Here is an 18,173-nt window from a genome sequence, read left to right as displayed (position 1 = left end):
CTAATATAGAGAGAGAGAGAGAGAGGCGAGAGAGGAGAGGGAAAAAAAAAGAGAAGTAGAGAGCGAGCAGAGCGTGATTATAGGAAGTTGAGCGTTACTGCACACCAGTTGGCCCACTTGGAAGCTGCCCCTTCTCCGCCACAACCTACGCGAACCGGCTTTACATTTGATTTTCACAATCGAAACAAATAGGAATTAATAATTATAGACGTAAATGCAAGGTAAGCTATCAAACATTGGCGTGGATCGTGTCACAGCCTTTCTTTACGTAAAGCAACATGATATTTTTTTTCGCGAAGTATCTTGCATCGCCGGCAATTGCCACGCAAGCTCTCTGGAGACGCAACGCGGAAGGATGCGGCTGTCCAACGCTTGCAACTTCAGCACGCGAACAATGGCCCGGAAGCGTTGCTAAACGAACTCACTTACGCGCATCATAGACGGCAGTGCTGCATGTATCGACCCACCCACTAGATGACTTTCTGCCGCGATTTAGAAACTGTTGCCTAGGACAAATTGTGCCTAGACACGCGTCAAGCCGCGTCGCCACCGGCCAACCGCTCAGCGGACATGCTAGTAATAGCAAAACAGCATCGCAGCTTAATCATAGCTAAATCCCCGTTTAAAACGGAAGGCACTCGTTGCATTCGTGCGCTAAGCCAGTTTCTCGGCCACTGTGGAGAAGTGGCGCGTACGTTAATCTGCACAGGCAGTCGCTGCGCTCGCTCATGCCAGCGCGCATCAAATTAAGTAAATTATTGCTCCGCCGGCTGCCATCGCGAAATGAATGCTAATCCGATCTCGCACCTAACCAAGAGCCAAACGCCCCCCCCGCCCGCTAAGAAGAAGCTCGCTAAACAAACGACTTAACAACGAGATTACGCGTGCGTGTGAAACGCGGCAGCAAACACAGAGAACGCGGTAGTCAAAACGGAGCTATTACAAATCGAAAGCGGAGAATATATCTTCCTCTCCCATGCAACCCGATCGAACACACACACACACACACACACACACACACACACACACGCACGCACGCACGCACGCACGCACGCGCGCGCGCATACACACAGACACACGCCTGAGCGTTAATAAACCTGGAATGTAGCATACGCGGCGTATAATTAGGAATGTACCTCTATCCTGTCCAGCAGTGCGACCACTGCGTGCTACCAGAATCAGCCATAATTAAAATTTCAACGACCATAACAGTACGTACCGATAACGGGACAAACTCGGGTGAAACTAGCCTATCAACAATCTACTAGGTCTAAGGACACAAGGGGAATGTTACTAACAACAGTATACCATACTATTCACGTAACCTATACTAGCTGTAAATCAGCACTTTGCCCAGACACGATCACTTGTTTTTTAGCGCAAGACAAATCTGCATAGCGAGGAGTCAGGCACAAGTGATCACTGGAGCAAAGATACGCGTGCGGTGTTTCCTCTTTAGATATATAATTGCACACCTCAGAGAAGTGAGCAAAAACATTTAACAATAACAGCAGGGGACAACCGACTGACTACATACGCATCGCAGGTGCTGTACCGTACAGTCAGACGTTTGCTAAACAACCACACATACAAACAGCATGACAAATCCACCTCGGTTCATAACCAACTAGAAAACACGCTGCCCATCGTTGGGAATGTAGGTCTGCTGCAGTATAACGCAAAAATAACGCTTTCGTGTATACGGCATCCGCTACTGCAGATTTTGGTCGGAGGCAGTTTTTTAAAATATTAAGTACTGTTCACTTCGTTCACAACCGAAATAATGCGGTTCGCAGGGTTCAACGTCTCCCCGCGGAGTTGTTATTACTGGGGAACTCTCAGACACGTACATGGCTAAGAGCTTTTGCCAATAAGAGAAATGCACACGAACACACGGTGCGAGACATGGCGTCGCATTCATATTTGATATGAATGAACGAAGACGCCATTAACCCACGCTCTAGTTTCGGTACACGTAGCTCTCTCTACCAGTGTAGCCCGTTTGCTTCTGCTTACGGGAACCCCCCTGTAGCGGGAGCGAAGCGGCTACACAGGTAGAGCTACGTGTGCACGAAGCGCATCGTGAACGTGTGAATCACCAAGAAATAAAACGCACGATTATGACTTCTTGCTTCGTGACGTGGCGGTGGGAGTTTGCCGACGAGGGTTGCAACACGAGAGAGAAAGAGAGAGCGAGAGAGAGAGAGAGAGAGAGAGAGAGAGAGAGAGATACCATCCTTCCTTCGCTACGTTGGCAAGATTCGACATGGTGCCACGCATTTGACAACAGCAAACCCACCCCGAAATGTCGCAACCTTCCAGTAACATCTCAGCGAAGAGTGAGCATTGTACAACGCAGATGCCGCGAGTGGCCGAGTCGGGTGACGGGCCGACGCCAGGGGGCGTCGCGAGCATGCCACCGCCTGAGCACGTGCGGCCTGACTTTAGACTGCCGCCGCCCCTCACCGTCGCCAACATCCTTCGCCTCCGACGAGAATGCGCGCCAGACTCGGCGACTCGGACGGTGCCTCGACGATTACCGCGTGGGAGACAGACTCTTGATGAGGGGCTAACGATGGAATCTCGTTACAGCGTCGAACAGAGCGTGACTCTCACTGCGTGAGACCGCGCGCCCCACCCCAACCCGGCGCGACAACCCGACGCCAAGTCGTCCGCGTCTAAACCGCACCAACAGGCCACGGAAACGCGCACGTCGGAAACGCGTACGTCTCTTCGCGAGCGTAGAAGCGGCCGCCGTGCCGCGTCGTCAGCACACCAGCGCGGGTCGCCTAGCGTCGTCTCGCGATTATCCGCCGACTCCGCTTTCCTCCTGCAGCTGCGATCGCACGTTCAGCATCGTGGCGAGGTCAAACACGTATCGGTGGAGAGCGACGTTGTCGAGGAACTCGTCGCGCGGAATCGGAGGCTGGCACAGCGGCGTGAATCCCTGCAGCAGAGACGACGAACAACTCTACGTGAGCTCCTGCAGGTGTACAAGCTGTGCGCAAGTGTGCAGGTGTAGTATCGTATACATTCCCCTTATGGCATACGTCCCCCCTGCTCTACTGTGCATGAGCATGGGGATTTCACATTTATTCCGCATGCACGATGTGAAGGTGGGGGGATATAGAAGCCATAGGGAGGATGAATAGCATGCTGCACAGGCTGCTGACATATCTACGGCCGGGGTTCTATGATTGTATTACATCTTCTCACACAAATCAGGCCTACGCACTTGTTGTGGGCATGCTGCACAGTTTTACAAATACTCGCACGCACGCACACATAATGGATGTACATCAGGAGTAGATAAAAGGGAAGGAGTGTGACTTCAATAAACAAGGGAAATTCGTCATTTACTAGACTTAGAATACCTACGATTTACTACGCGTAACTCAACCAACTTGAGCTCAAATCGTACACAGTACATTCGCCTAGGATCGTGCGAAATTGTTTCCTCGTATACACCCACAATCCGGAGATACAGACTAAAACGTACGACACGATTATCCATTCTTTGGCCATCAATCCGAACGTATTTCCCGCCGAACTTGAAACAAAAGGCAGCTACTAACGCACTCTTGCTCACACGGTGAAGCGGTGTGGCTCGCTGGAAGATTGGAGCTGGAGCTGGTGCTGATTGCGGTAGGTGTGCGTGCGTGGGGGGCATACCAGCTGTATGCCGATATGTAGCTGTATGCTGGGTCAAAACTTATCTCGCCGAGTGAGCGACAGTGCGTTAGTAGCTGCCTTTTGTTTCGAGTTCGGCGGGGAATACGTTCGGATTGATGGCCAAAGAATGGATAATCGTGTCGTACGTTTTAGTCTGTATCTCTGAATTGCTGGTGTATATGAGGAAACGATTTCGCACGATGCTAGGCGAATGTACTGTGTACAAGTTGGTTGAGTTACGCGTAGTAAATCGTAGGTATTCTAAGGCTAGTAAATGACGAATTTTCCTTGTTAATTGAAGTCACACTCCTTCCCTATTATCTACTCCTGATGTACATACATGCGTGTTCGCGCTTGCACACACTCACACGCACGCACGCACGCACGCACGCACGCACGCACGCACGCACACACATTTCTTCCTACATTCTATTTCCACAAGCCAGTGCAGACACAATCTCACAAACCCCCTTCTTAAAAATTGAATTTAGTCTACTCACGAAAGATAATACATAATTAATTATGTCCTAATTGCAAAGATTAACTGATCTCACTTAAAATGGTAAACGCAGGCAGAATCTATTCATTTGAGATCGCAAATTGATTACTTAATCAGATTGCAGCATAAAGCTGATCCAAAATTGAACAGCGGGCCTCGGTAGGAAAAAATATGTGGTGCGGCTAAAACGAACATAAACCTATTCGATAGAAATTTAGTAGCTAACAGCCTGGGGGAAATGGGCGAAGAGCAATTCCTGATGGTGAAAGAAAAAATCGTACACAGTCACACACGCCTTTTAACACGATCCACCGCAGACGGACAACCCTACATTTTTACATTAACCCCCATAAAAACTCGTGTAACTTAAAGCATCTGCCAGGTAGAACCTAAGACCCTACGTCCACGTGTTAACTAACCCAACCACCCGCATACCGTGAAGCCCGTGTGCAGGTAGGACCTACGACTCTATGTCCGCATTTTAATCCTTCCGCCCATCCACGTACCTTGAACCCCCTGTGCAGGTATAACCGGCGCCCCTACACCCACGTGTTACCCCCCCCCCCTATACACACACATCCACCCCACCCCACCCCACCACACCCACCCACCACCACTACCACCACCCGCATGAGTATCTTGAAGCCCTGGTGCAGTTATAACCAGCGACCCTACCCCCACCACCACCTGCGTGTTACCTCCCACCCACCCGCATACCTTGAAGCCCCTGCGCAGGTATAACCGGCGACCCTATACCCACGTGTTAAACCCACACCACCACCCCACACACCACTACCATCACCACCCACCCGCGTACCTTAAAGCCCTGGATCAGGTATAACCGGCAACCCTATACCTGCGTGTTAAACCCACACCACCACCCGCCTGCATACCTTAAAGCCCCGGTGCAGGTAGACAACGTTGCAGCAGAAGATGAAGCGCAGGATGACGAGGCGCAGAAAGTCGTCGCCATAGAACTGCAGGTACGACGTGTCTGAAACGGCATGGCGCAAATCAATTGTCTCAACTTGAATTAATCAATTGCCCATAAACGCGCTCGTGACTCGGCTCGCGACCGCCACCCTGAGACCGCGACGCATGCCCGCCGTGCTCAGCTATCCTGCTCACACGTAGCACTCACTCCGCTGTAGCAACGTAGTCACGGGAGAGCCGATCGAGCACGGTGTGGGCACACCCATGAGACCTGTGCACCATACCCGCGATCATCTCTCAAAACGCGCACAGAGTGATCAACGAAAACGGCGCAGAATTTTTGAGACGGGAATGCCCGAGTCCGTGAATGAATGCCTGGGAGATGGCACGCAATGGTCTGTCACGGCATCAGTGTACTCGGCAGGGACTTGGAAGTCCACTGACAACACGGTAAGCGGTTTGTCCCAGCAAACTCAGTAGTAATGCGTTTCCGTTCGCTGGGGGGCGATGGAGGCAGCGTCGCTACGACGACCGAGTACTCCGCTTACCTAACGTGCGCGAGTGCGCAACCGTACGGCTTATCTCGACGAACATCTTTCGTATGACGGCCTGCGCCTTGTCCCACAGCTCTATGTGTATCTCGCTGATGCCGCATACGTAGCAGAAAGCTGTCAGCGGACTGTGTAGGAACAGTGTGAAGAGATTGCCGCGGTGTCGTTGCTCTGTGGACAGACGCGGTTACCCGTCACATTACTGGTGCGGCATCGCGCAAAATTACCGTCGACAACACGACATCGGCAGATGATCGTTGATAGGAATCTTCGGGAGTATTGCTTTTAACAGTCGATGATGAATGAGAGGATGAACGGATGATGACGGAAAAGAAACATTTAGGACGTGGCTTAGATGTCAGCAAATAATGTTCGTGTCACAAACGAGGTCACATTTTTGTCATTACGATCGTTTGTGTTTTCTTGATCCTCTGCTTTTTTCATCATCGCTACCACTGCATCTTAACCGTCATCGTTCTCATGGGACCCACCGTCAGAAACGTTGTAAGCAGTTACGACGTCACGAACCAAAAATGTCACGACATATAAAGTGAGCTGTCATGAAAACGTTGACATTTTTGACTTTCATGATGTCATATCTATTTATGATGTTTCTATGAGTCAGTCAATCGAATGATATGAAAAAAACAAGATGAAAACGAAAAAAAAGTGTTATTCAATGTTAGGCCCAGATATTTCCACATCATTACTCACCATGTATATTTGATGGCACTTGCTCGGGAGACATGAGAATCACTAAAGGCTGGCCAAAGAGGTTTGGCATGTGTTGGAATGTGCTGCTGTTGTCGCTGTCGACGATTAGAAACAGGGGCTTCCGAGAGAACGGATATAGATCGCCTGGGTGTAAACTGTCAACAGAGAAACCAATGGAGGCACACTAAGTCTTCCATCCATTGCTACGGCCGCGTAGTGCAGACGTCCCAGATCCTAAAGCAACAAGGGTCTAGCCCGGATTTTAATTGGATCGGTTTGCAAATTTCATTTTCGACTCTTAGAACTATTACACGACGTTTTGAGAATTGCAGCGATGAGAATATAAAATAGAAAATACCTCTCAGTGAAGTGTATATAGCTGCGTTCACACGTATACACGGCTTAGCTGGTACCGTACTTAGTTGGTGCTAAGTCCTGTTAAAATGCGTTCACACGAGATACACGAGATTCGAGGCTTAGCTAGCGCGGTATAATATAGACTGGTACCCGGTCGACAGTTCCACACGCTACCCTAACGTCGTGCAGCGAACGGGTAGCAGTCTAGGTTCACAAGACAATCAAATACGCGGCCAGCGTGGTGCCGAATATACGCGGCTTAGTTGGCGCGGAATATGATTCCGCGCTTAGCAAGCCGGAGCATTCGCGGCTAAGCAAGCCGTGGCTAAGGAAGCCGCGTATATTTTAGCGTGTGAACGCAACTTTTCCCCTCGTGTCTACGCAGCTTATGTCTATGATTATATATATATAATATATATATATATTACATATATATATATATATATATATACAGTGATTCCCCTGGCCAAAAAGGTCTGAGAGGTGGTAAATTTTTTTGGTGCATTTGCGCGTTTCGAGGTCCTAGCAAAGCAAACTCCGCAATTTTGTGAATAAATTGTACAATTTGGTGTATTCTAAGCTATTCTGAACGCATTGTATGAGACTATTCCATTTTAGTTCAATAAAGTGTAGTTTACTGATGAAAGAACAGTGATTTTCGTCAGCGAGGCAGTGTTTTGGGCCAATTTCTGTCTGGCGGCTGAGAATTTGAGCGTATATAAATATATATATATTTATGATGGTTACTTTGCCCCTATGCTATATATAGAGTGGCCATTAGCCCTTAGGGGGTGTGCATCCCTATAAACTCCAATAACTGTCGCACAAAATCAATACAGCCATTTCATAGGCTACAGCTTTCCAACATACTTCGCTAAGCTGTCTTACCATTAAACACCAACCAGACATCATGACCTGTCTAGCAAGAATGTTTAACAGCGGAATACATGCATTTCTCTTACCAATGCATGTCCTTTATTGATGCAGGCTTCTTGATTATGTGCTCAGGTTCCTTCTTTGAGGAGCAGCTGATACCGCCATAGTCAAATGCCACTGAAACACCAAGCACTTAAATCAGACAACTGGTGCCCCCTCGTGGCAAGAGAAGGTACAAATTCGTGTTTGCAAAGCACGTAACCCATTAACAGAAAACAGACAGCAGAGTATTTATTTATCATTCTCACGAAGCAAATCTGCCAGAAGGGTCGGAATGATAACATTCCTAGCTGATAACATTCCTAGCACGCAAAGCAGTGAAAGCTTAAAGGAAACAGTTAAAGATTTGTCAATTATGTGGTAGCACGTACTGTCCGGGGAAGGTTTCAATGCTCCTGAGCCGCTGGCGCCATCTGCAGACAGATACACGCACATGGCTCCCCCAGGCGGAAGCTCTTTAAAACCTGACGCTAGGAATACGAATAGCTGGCTGAACGAGGGCTTGTATAGCAGGTATTTGTGTGGGTTGTCTCTTTTGCCTAATCTCCCATCTGTGTCCTGACGTATTACCTATTGTTCACCGACATTGAATAAAAAGGGTATATTAACTGCCAGACATGCATGCACGCACACACAGATGGATACGCGCACACATACGCATGTATGCACGCACACATGCATGCACACACATATGCACGCACGCACGCACGCACGCACGCATGCACGCATGCACATATGCAAACACGTATATGCACACAATACATACAGGTGCGGTTACCATTTACTCCGCAGCTCGCGCACATAAAGAGGTAACTAAGGGATACACAGCACCTGAGAGCGAGCTCGAATCAACACAGGCGTACGACAGAGATCGACATCGCCATCCCTCGATGGCAATCTCTCGCCGACCCTCCGGCCCTGAGAAGCGCGCTTATAAAACCAGCGTGGCCAATCGACCTCGGCGCATGCCGTACTCACGAGCGGTGGGCGTCCGGGCGCGGGGGACTGGTCAAACATCTGCGGGCTGACCTCCTCCTGGGGCTCCCTCTCAAACGTCTGCAACATTCTGTACATGTCCAACGTCAACTCGCTGAATTTGATCTGGATGAGAGAATGCCGAGCGGCCAATTAACGTCGACGATGACCGCGGGAGAGTTAGTTTGTAGTGACCAACAGATGCTCTATAGGTAAGTGCTAACATGGGTGCTAACGTTGCTACTACAGCCTTTTGTGAGCATCCTACACGATACTACAATCACTACTCTTGATGATAGTACACACGATAGTACGATTGATTGATGGTACCCGCACGTTAATGCAAACTGACTACTGAGACAATGACCAAGAATTGAAACCTATGAGATGTAAATAATGGACATTAGATGATCTACATAGAATGCATACCTGCTCAGCACAATTTCCTATAATAAGTATTTCTTGCAGAGTGAATGGAACGGGCATTCCCTTCTCAATAGGTGGCAGATTGAGCGGGCTAAGTCGATGTGTCAACACAAGAGCATTCAGATCTGTGTCTAATACTTTTGCCAAGTTATCAGCCTGTGTAAAAAGGTACAACTAGCATCAATCCTCGGTGATTAGGTTGTCAGTGATCTATCAACTCCGAACGATTACGAAAGACAACTTTAGAATTAAAGCAGAATCACACTGCCATGAATCTCCACGCTTGCATGCTCGCCACTCTCAACGAGTAAAGTGCCTGCATACCTCAACAAAGCCTTTGATTTCACCTAGTACTAGCGACCACTCTAGTTGATCATCTGGCTCATAGGTGGCAGTGTAGTCCTCAATCTGGCGTGACAACTCCTGCATTAATGAACAAGGACGAAATCGGTGAGCAGATGACCGACATCAAAACCAGTCAAAGAAAATCGACATCAGTAGTGAGCATTTCTACGAAACCGTAATCCACTACACATCAAAAACATACTGAACCCGGCCCCAAATCTAATATAGAAACCTTTCAGAATTCGCAACGCGCTCTCCGACTTAGGAAAATTAACTCGGGGGCTTTTAACGGCATCGCACGCGCGCGCACACACGCCGACATTTACGTCGACCATCTGCCTGCGGACTCCGCTAATAAGCAGTTGCTGGCGGCGGGCGGCAGACGCAAGCCCCGCCGGTTGCCGCGCGCTTCGTTAGCAACGTGCACGCGGGATCCCCGCCATGATGGGTTCGATAAGTAGCACTAGCTATATAAGGAAACACCCGCTTTCCCGTTCACAAACGCGAAGCCACGCTCCGCAATCCCGTACACCCCGCCTCGCCCGCCCCTGCAAGCTTTTTGATGGACCCTGCCATGCGGAGGCGAGAATGCGAGGATGTCTTCGCGTAAATACCCGCTTTCCTGTTCGCAAGTGCAAAGCTACTCTCCGCAATCCCATACCCCCCTCCCCACAAGGCTCTTGCCGGGCTCTCCCGTGTAGAGGCAACAATGTGAGGATGTCTAAGCGTAAGTAGGCGGCTCTGGCGGAATCGCCGCGGCGGGAGCCGCTAACCGTCCAGGTTTTATTTCCTCGATGCGGCCATAGCGACGTACAGTGCCGTTATCTGGCACGGCACGGCCAGCCGGCGAATTATGCTCGCGGCGGCGGCCATTTGCGCTGATTATTTCCTGGCCATCTTAAAGAGACATTTATTCTAGATGACAGCATGAAAGGCCTCATCCTTCACAGATACTTTAGCGATCACCGGCATGAATGCAGCCGTTAGCAACGCAACGTTTAAATTCATGAACTGGACAGTCCTCGCAATGAAGTTGGCAATGACAGGAATAATTATGTTGCTGGTCGTATAACAGCAACAAAGCATAACAATGTTGCTGAAGTCGTTAAAGCAGCAGTGATCAAAATGTTTGCTGGAGTTATAAGAGCTATGAAGATTAAAAAATGTTGTTGGAGTTAATAACAGTGATGATTATTATAATTTCAGAAGCTCTTGCGGTTACTGGCTTAATGTTTAACTACTCATTCCTTGTAGAAATACAAAAGAATAAGTACTCGTGAATAAAATTAGAAACTTGCTTTCTCCTTCTCCCTCTTCCTTTTACTAGATCCACTGTCCTTTCATCTCGCAACCACTCCCTCTCACCCTCCTTCATGACTGCTCCCTTCACCTCATGCGATTCTTTTATCACGCGAATCTCAGTTATATATTTCATATTTTTCACAATACTTTATTTTATTTTTCATGCATCTTTTATATTTTTCAAATTTTTCAAAGTTTTAATATTTACATTATGACATTATTTTTATTGCACAGCTCGTCTAGGTGGGAAGAAAGAAGGAGTCGGTGAGCCTTACCCTGACTAGTTCCCGCACCATCTTCATCTTCTTCAGCAGCAGGCAGACAACGATGAACCTCGCATAGTAGCGCAGCTTCTTCACCATTAAGTCTGGCCTGCCAGAGATGCTGTGAGTGAAAAACCACGAGACACATTTCACACACGTAGGTGCGCGCACGTTGCGAAGGCATCATGCGGGCGAGACTGCAGCATGCTGTGCACTGGGTATCGCAAGGCAGGAAGCGTCCACGGAAGACACATGCAAGCATACATGCAGACACTCACGAACGCACGCACACACGCACGCACACACACACACACACACACACACATCAGTACCGCACTGCTACTCTAACACGGATATTCTTTCGGATTCATCCATAAACATCGTATCACTGCGACATGCGTTACGAGAAAACCTGGAACTTTCTGAAGATGGCGTGAAGCAGGCAGCCAGCAGAGGGACAGCAGCTGTGGACAGACGAGTACCCCCCCACCTCACACACACGCCCAGCAGACACCCACATTCTTGATATAATTATGTATAATGCGAAACTATCTGCTCGAAAAACTAATCTGATTACACCGCCGCCGGTAATTTTGCGATGGCGACAAAATGCGCGACAGAAATAAAAATCACGGTTCAATGGCGCCACGTGAAATCTTGCGTGAGTCGCATGTTGAATTTCGTTCGGTACGTTCCCCAAATTCTGCTCATATGTTCACGCTCTTTCCTCGCCAGTATATATATATATATATACCTGTCACCGGGCTCGTTCATTTGACGGGACGGAAAATTAATTACGTCCACCCGACGCAGAAGTGTCTTTCCAGCGCGACAGTGCGTCGAGGCAGCCAGCCCCCTTACTTCCCTATGCTCAGCTACGACAACATGTTGTTACACCTCGACTCCAAGTAACCCACCTCGTGTAAGATTTCTTACAAAATCTACTTTAAAAGCTGCTAGTTATGGTGGTACCCACATTAACCACGAAAATGTCCTGATTAAGTGGTCATCCCCAGGTTAAAAATAAGCGGTAAACACACAGCGACGTGCAGAACTTCTTTTTTTTCGAAAACACATGGACCACTTTACCATTACTGGTGCTAACTCTGTTGCTGGCATAATGTTAATACGACAACTTAAAATATTAATTTATTATGGAATCGATTAGCAATTAAAAATCGTTCTGCTATTCCCCGCTAAACCAAAACACATTAGCGCAACCATTGTGATTCCCTAGCTAGGTGCGGCATGCAGCAACAGAAAACCCGACAACTGTAAAATCATATTTTTCAATATCCCTATTGCAACAAGACAAACAATACGTAGTAGTAGTGGTCGTAGCCGTAGCCGTAGCCGTAGCCGTAGCCGTAGCCGTAGCAGCAAGCAGCAGCAGCAGCAGCAGCAGTAGCAGTAGCAGTAGCAGTAGCAGTAGTAGTAGTAGTAGACGTAGTATAAAACGCAACTAATTTACCTAAAAATATTGATGGTTTTTATAATTTTGTCATATTACGTTTGCGTTTCCATTGCAGTGTGAATAACGCTAATGACTAAGCTCACTGCCAGAACAATTTCAATTTAAAATTAATGAAATTGAGCTTGCTACTCTGACATTTAAATACGATTGAGTAAATTATTTTCCGGCCAAATATCACACGATATATTACGCCCTGGGCTGCTAATGGTCTTCCGCTTGTGTGCACATCAAACAGCGATGTTCTGTTAGATAATTGAATTTGAATTGTAAACAAGGTTAGTTCAGCCAGAGAAAAACTCATATTTGGTCAGTTTAGTTAGCAAAGTAAAAACCACGCGTACAGCTCGTTTTTCCTTGTCTCACATTTCGATCCCCACGACAGAGCAGCGATGCAGCATGCGGCAATTTTTTCAAGATCTTCCGCAATCGGTCGTCACCAGGGACTTCGCATTTTAGCCTAACACCTTGCATCTGCCGCGAAAGAGTGCTCAGTGGCGAGTGCTCAGTGATGCTTCTAATTGAAAGGCTCCCGTGTAGAAGTTCCGTGAGTGGATAGAGAAGTGGTCGGGATAAACGCTGAGGGGCCCCACCGGGCGGACTACGTGCACCCGACTCGACACGTGCGCACGCACTCAACCTGCTTTTGTCGAGTGAGAGTGTTTCTAGCTCATGCAGCCACACGTCGGCAGTAGACACACGCAGAGACCGCTGAAAGGGTTACGTGCTCCCCCCCCCCAGAGCATGTCTGAAGCTGAAGCCCTGTACCGATTCAGAGCCTTCTCGGATTAAACTAACTTCAGCATCCCCCCCCCCCTCCCCGACTCTGCAGCTGTACTTCTGCTTGTTAGGCAGACACAAGGAAGGCGGACGAGCCGCCGTAAGGAGAGCAGAGACGAAGAGGAAGCGCAAGCCTTGGGATTCGGCATGCCGCATCCGCCTCGCGTCGACTGCTAGGCCTTCTCCGCTGCCGAGTTCTGATCATTCTCGTTTCGTGGTTCGCGTTAGCACGTACAGCATTTCAGGATTATATATTTTATGGGATTTATACGATTCTATCCCACGAGCCGAGATAACTAGTTTTGTTTCTATTACGAATGGATTGTGCACTGTAATCAATAAAGATGCATCAAATATTAAGCGTATTCAAAGACGAGCAAGTTAGTGAGGCTTCTATAAATGGTAGGTGTAGTACTAGCAAGCTAAAGTCCATCTAATTAACGAACCTAATTGGAGTACATCACAAACCTAAACTACACCACCAGGCTCAGTCTTCAGTGTGGCCTCAAGAAAATATCTGGACTATTTCGGCAACTAGTGATATTTGAACAAGTGCCGCAGTGCGACAGGGCTCATCTGGTGTCTGGTGTTCTGCTGATAAATTCATTTGTGAATAGCAAGACGTCTTATACATAAGTCTTCTTTATTCTTGTTTGACTTTTGCAGCCAATTCGAACAAATATATCAGCTACACTTTCGCACCCACCTAATCTCTGAGAGTGGCCTAATTCTATAACAAGAACAATAATAACAATTCAAATACAAGTTAATGAATGACATTTGACGTTGACAATAAAAGATTTCAACATATGAGCATGGATCTCCAAGTTTAATTAGAGGGGGCGGGTTCTTTCTCTCCCACCTCCCTCCGCCCTGCGTCCACTCACGCTCCCTCCTCCTCCTGCCCCTCCCTCCCCCCTGCTCGCCACTTCACTCCGCCTTGCCTCTACACTTCCACCCCTTACCTCCTTATCTCCCTCCCCTGCCTTCGCGCCTTCCCTCCCTGCCTGCCTCCCACTCCCATCCCCTTGCCACCACGATCTCGAACGACCTAATTGTACCCCGTTTTCCTGCTCGCAGAATACAACCGTATCACCGTTTCTCCTGTCCCTGTCTCAATTTACTAACTCTCTACATCTCTCTCGCTCTTTATGCTTAGACTTTCTCTCTCTCTTAAATTATATAAATAAATAAAAACAGCCAGCGGATGCTTTTAACTGGCCACCGTCTCAAATAATACTTTCGTTTCTATTTTTGGCGCGGCCGTCCTGAGTGTAAGCAGCCATAAAATGGATAAACATATAGTGTCTACTAATATTTCTATGGGGGTAACAGCGTATGGTTCGCATACTGGCTAAAGGGAGTACGCACGGCCATAGCTACATGAATATGTGTTAAGATTCAAGATAAAAGTAAATATAGTTATTACATCCCGGGGTACGTCATAGTTCTGTACTATTTATTCGTCTACATGTACAAAGTTTACATTAAAATAATCTAATTTAAACTAGGCCATAGGTCTGACGCGAGATGGCGCGTCTGCAAGTGTAATCATAATGAAGATGGCATCAACCCTTCGTGGCGTTGATAACCTCAACTCCATTGAGTTGCCTTGAAATCCAAGTATATTCAGGCGGCGAGATTTCGCTCAGCTGTGAGTTAACACCATCTGCATTCTGCAGTAGGCCAGGCCAATAATTATGATAGAATATTTGGCCAGTTCACCACCCGATGCCATGCGTAATTGCGGCCTGCCTTCCCATGTTTTTGCCTACCCACGCGAGCAGTTCAGGGTTCATCTAACAGGTGTGCTAATACAGGGTGCTACTCAGGGTGCTAATACCAGATTGCTTTAGAAACTCAGTATGATTTAAAGAGCATAACCTTGCTTCAAACAAACATTTGTCTTGCAATTGAAACTGTGCAACTGTAGCCCGTCACATCGCACAATAGCAAAAGGGCAGCTTCAGTCTTTGTTAACCAGTCAACCAAATCCATGTTTACCCTCCTCTTGAGGGTCAAAAGGTTATCCGACCTGTACTCTTGCCATATTCAGCCGGAAAACATTTTCATGGTCCTTTCAATAAAAACGCATAAAAATGGCCACGTACCGCTGCAAACAAAAAGAATTTTTCAATCGCTCACGTCAGATCCATTGTCCTCAGAAAATGTCTAAAATCTGCCCTCGGGTGTCCCCATGACTTTTGACGCTGTGACCTCCAATTTCGGCCCACCAGTGATGGCTTTTCCTACCATGATCTATAACACGACTATCACGAGCCTAAGGTCGAGCCGTTGTAGAATTTGTGCGCAATTCTGCATTTCCTCTTTAATACCTTAAGTTTTAAGGAGGGTAATGTTTCCCCTTTTTTTACAACTCTTGACCTTTGAGTCTTTGACGGCCCCAGCTTCGACATGGCCCGACCTCGTTTTCGATTACCGCCCACCTCCCCCCACGGTCCCGAATATCGTGAACCGTACGTGAGCCGTTTAGATTTTAGTGCCCAACAGCGGGGCGAGAGGCGGGGGGGGGGGGGGACTGTTGAACGGACGTACGCACGACCGGACGGACGGACGGACAATAGCATGCGATTCTATCTAAGCTGCGATGCTGACTATCGATCAGATGAGCTAAAAATGGCACTCACTCACACGCACACCTAGCGCAGCCGGACCCGCCCGCGCCGATGCACCGGAGCCGCAGACGGTCGCACACGCGCGCAGCCACGAACCGCACACGCACGCACGCAGCACGCACGGACGCACACGCACAGCACACACGCACAGCCGCCGCCACCTTGAGCAGCCGTCGGGCACACGCACACGCTACCGCCGCACACGCACACACACACACACACACACACACCAAAGCAACGAGGGAAAAAGTGAGTGACAGGCTAGAGGAAGCTAGAACATCACTGGCGGACAGCAGGCCGCTCGTCGATTTATATAGTTCGGCTATTCTCTACCTGGCCGTTAAACAAATGCTTAGTGAGGATACCTAATGGTGTCTGAAAGCAAATTTGAACAAGCATTATTGCTGGACAAGCATGAAGCACTTGATTCCTAATGGCTTATAAAGAAATGTGAAAAATAGCAGAGAGACAGAGAGAGGGAAGAGAGAGAGAGAGAGAGAGAGGAGAGAGCAGAGAGAGAAAGACGAGAGAGAGAGCAGCGAGAGGCGAGAGGCGAGAAGAGAGAGAGAGAGAGAGAGAGAGAGAGAGCGAGAAAGAAGAGAGAGAGAGAGAGAGAGAGAGAGAGAGAGAGAGAGAGGAAGAGAGATGAGAGAGGAGAGAGCGAGAGAGAGAGAGAGAGAGAGAGAGAGAGAGAGAGAGAGAGAGAGAGAGCGAGAGCGAGAGAAAGGAGGCATACGAAGAAATACGATAAAAAATATAAAGAGAACGAGAGAAAGAGATGGAGAGAGAGGGAGAGAGACAGACAGACAGCAGGCTACAGACAGTATCATTGCGTTTACCACACAATCTAGTTAACAGTAAAACAGCATGGCAATTGAAGACTAAACGTCCGTGAAGGGACACAAAAGCCAACATTCGATAACTGATCCGAATCTCGCGAACGACCGAACCAAATTTCCAGCGCGCAACGGCGGGTTTTTGCAGCCTCCCCGCCGCGGCAGCCGAGTTGAGCCGACACCACTCGACTGCCGGCAGAACGTCAGCCGAGACTACCGGCGAGTTACGGTTCCCAACTTCCCGCCACAATAAAGGCGCATCCACCGAGAGCCATGAAAGCTCACTCGCAGCATTTACGTTTCGAATCCGGAGAAGGCGCGCCGGCGGCCGCGCATTAACCCGCGCAGTGCAGCGAAACATCACGTAGGAAACGCAGTCGGATTGTTCTATTATTGTTGCGGATTGTTGCTGCATCGCTCGAAATGGAGTTAAAGCGCGATGCGGAGCCACTGCTGTGGGGAAATGCTATCCCCCGGGCGTGGAGGGACAGTACCGCAATGTGGCAGCACTAGTGTTAGGATTAGGGTTAGGATCAGGGTTAGGGTTAGGGTTAGGGTTAGGGTTAGGGTTAGGGATATAAGGCCATGTCTAGTACGGAAGTATGACTGTGGAATCTTTCTGTGGAAGATTTGGACTTTGAAGTATACGTCAACAGTATCACGTGACTGTCCCTCTACGCCCGGGGGATAGCAACACCCACTGCTGTGTGCACATGCCGTAACCCGACCGCGTAGTAAACGTGCGGGTACAAGGCAGACAATAGGCGGCCGCGCACACACACACACACACACACATACACTCGCTGCGTAAATCACGACTGATGAGGTCTTCACCGAATAGAACGCCCGCGAACATCAATCCATTACGACTCGCCGAGCGCTAGACAAACTGTCAGCGCCATTAATTGTAGTATAATATCTATTGTATGATTATATTATATCACATTATATTATATTATAATACATTATATCAAGAGCTCATTAACCCCCATTATAGAAGGGTTAATGGGTTCTTGATTATATTACATTAAAATATATTATAGTTATAGTTAAACATTCCCGGATATCACACTCGACACATAATACGTGCTATAGAGACGCCCCCTCACTCACCTGTCTTCCCGCGTCGCCTTGGAGTAGTACGCGCGGGCCTTGATGGCAGAGTAGAACGAGAACGCTTCGTTGAGGTAATTCGTCTCGCTGGTTCTCAAGCTGAAAGAAGCGCGGAAACGAAATGGGGCGTGCTTCAGTGAGGCTATACAGATCGCTAGCTCTCGACGACAAAAACACGCGGCGAATACGGACTTTAAAATATCACATCGTGTACACAATAGCCACTTCACCATATCGACATGAAGGCTGTGTATTGTATATTGAATATATATATATATACACACACACACACACACACACACACACACACACATATATATATATATATATATATATATATATATATATATATATACTATACTAT

At 48.1% G+C, this 18,173-nt stretch overlaps 1 protein-coding gene across 1 annotated transcript in view; it reads right to left on the bottom strand.

The window, feature by feature from the left end:
- Nucleotides 1-1,013: 1,013 nt before the first annotated feature.
- Nucleotides 1,014-18,173, bottom strand: part of LOC106806833 (protein SCAI-like) — a 28,239-nt gene continuing 11,079 nt past the window's right edge. Inside the window, exons 4-14 of the mRNA XM_014808956.1 lie at nt 17,810-17,908; nt 10,986-11,094; nt 9,388-9,486; nt 9,067-9,219; nt 8,641-8,763; nt 8,034-8,232; nt 7,689-7,779; nt 6,370-6,524; nt 5,653-5,826; nt 5,065-5,165; nt 1,014-2,947 (exon numbers count right to left, since the gene is read on the bottom strand). Coding sequence (XP_014664442.1) covers nt 2,807-2,947; nt 5,065-5,165; nt 5,653-5,826; nt 6,370-6,524; nt 7,689-7,779; nt 8,034-8,232; nt 8,641-8,763; nt 9,067-9,219; nt 9,388-9,486; nt 10,986-11,094; nt 17,810-17,908 — 1,444 coding nt within the window. The 3' untranslated portion in view covers nt 1,014-2,806. The remainder of the gene's footprint in view (nt 2,948-5,064; nt 5,166-5,652; nt 5,827-6,369; nt 6,525-7,688; nt 7,780-8,033; nt 8,233-8,640; nt 8,764-9,066; nt 9,220-9,387; nt 9,487-10,985; nt 11,095-17,809; nt 17,909-18,173) is intronic.

This window comes from Priapulus caudatus, unplaced genomic scaffold (assembly GCF_000485595.1).
Source record: "Priapulus caudatus unplaced genomic scaffold, Priapulus_caudatus-5.0.1 Scaffold181, whole genome shotgun sequence".
Lineage (NCBI taxonomy): Eukaryota > Metazoa > Priapulida > Priapulimorpha > Priapulimorphida > Priapulidae > Priapulus > Priapulus caudatus.
Note: the sequence above shows the minus strand (reverse complement) of the source record. Positions and strands in the feature narration are given on the sequence as shown.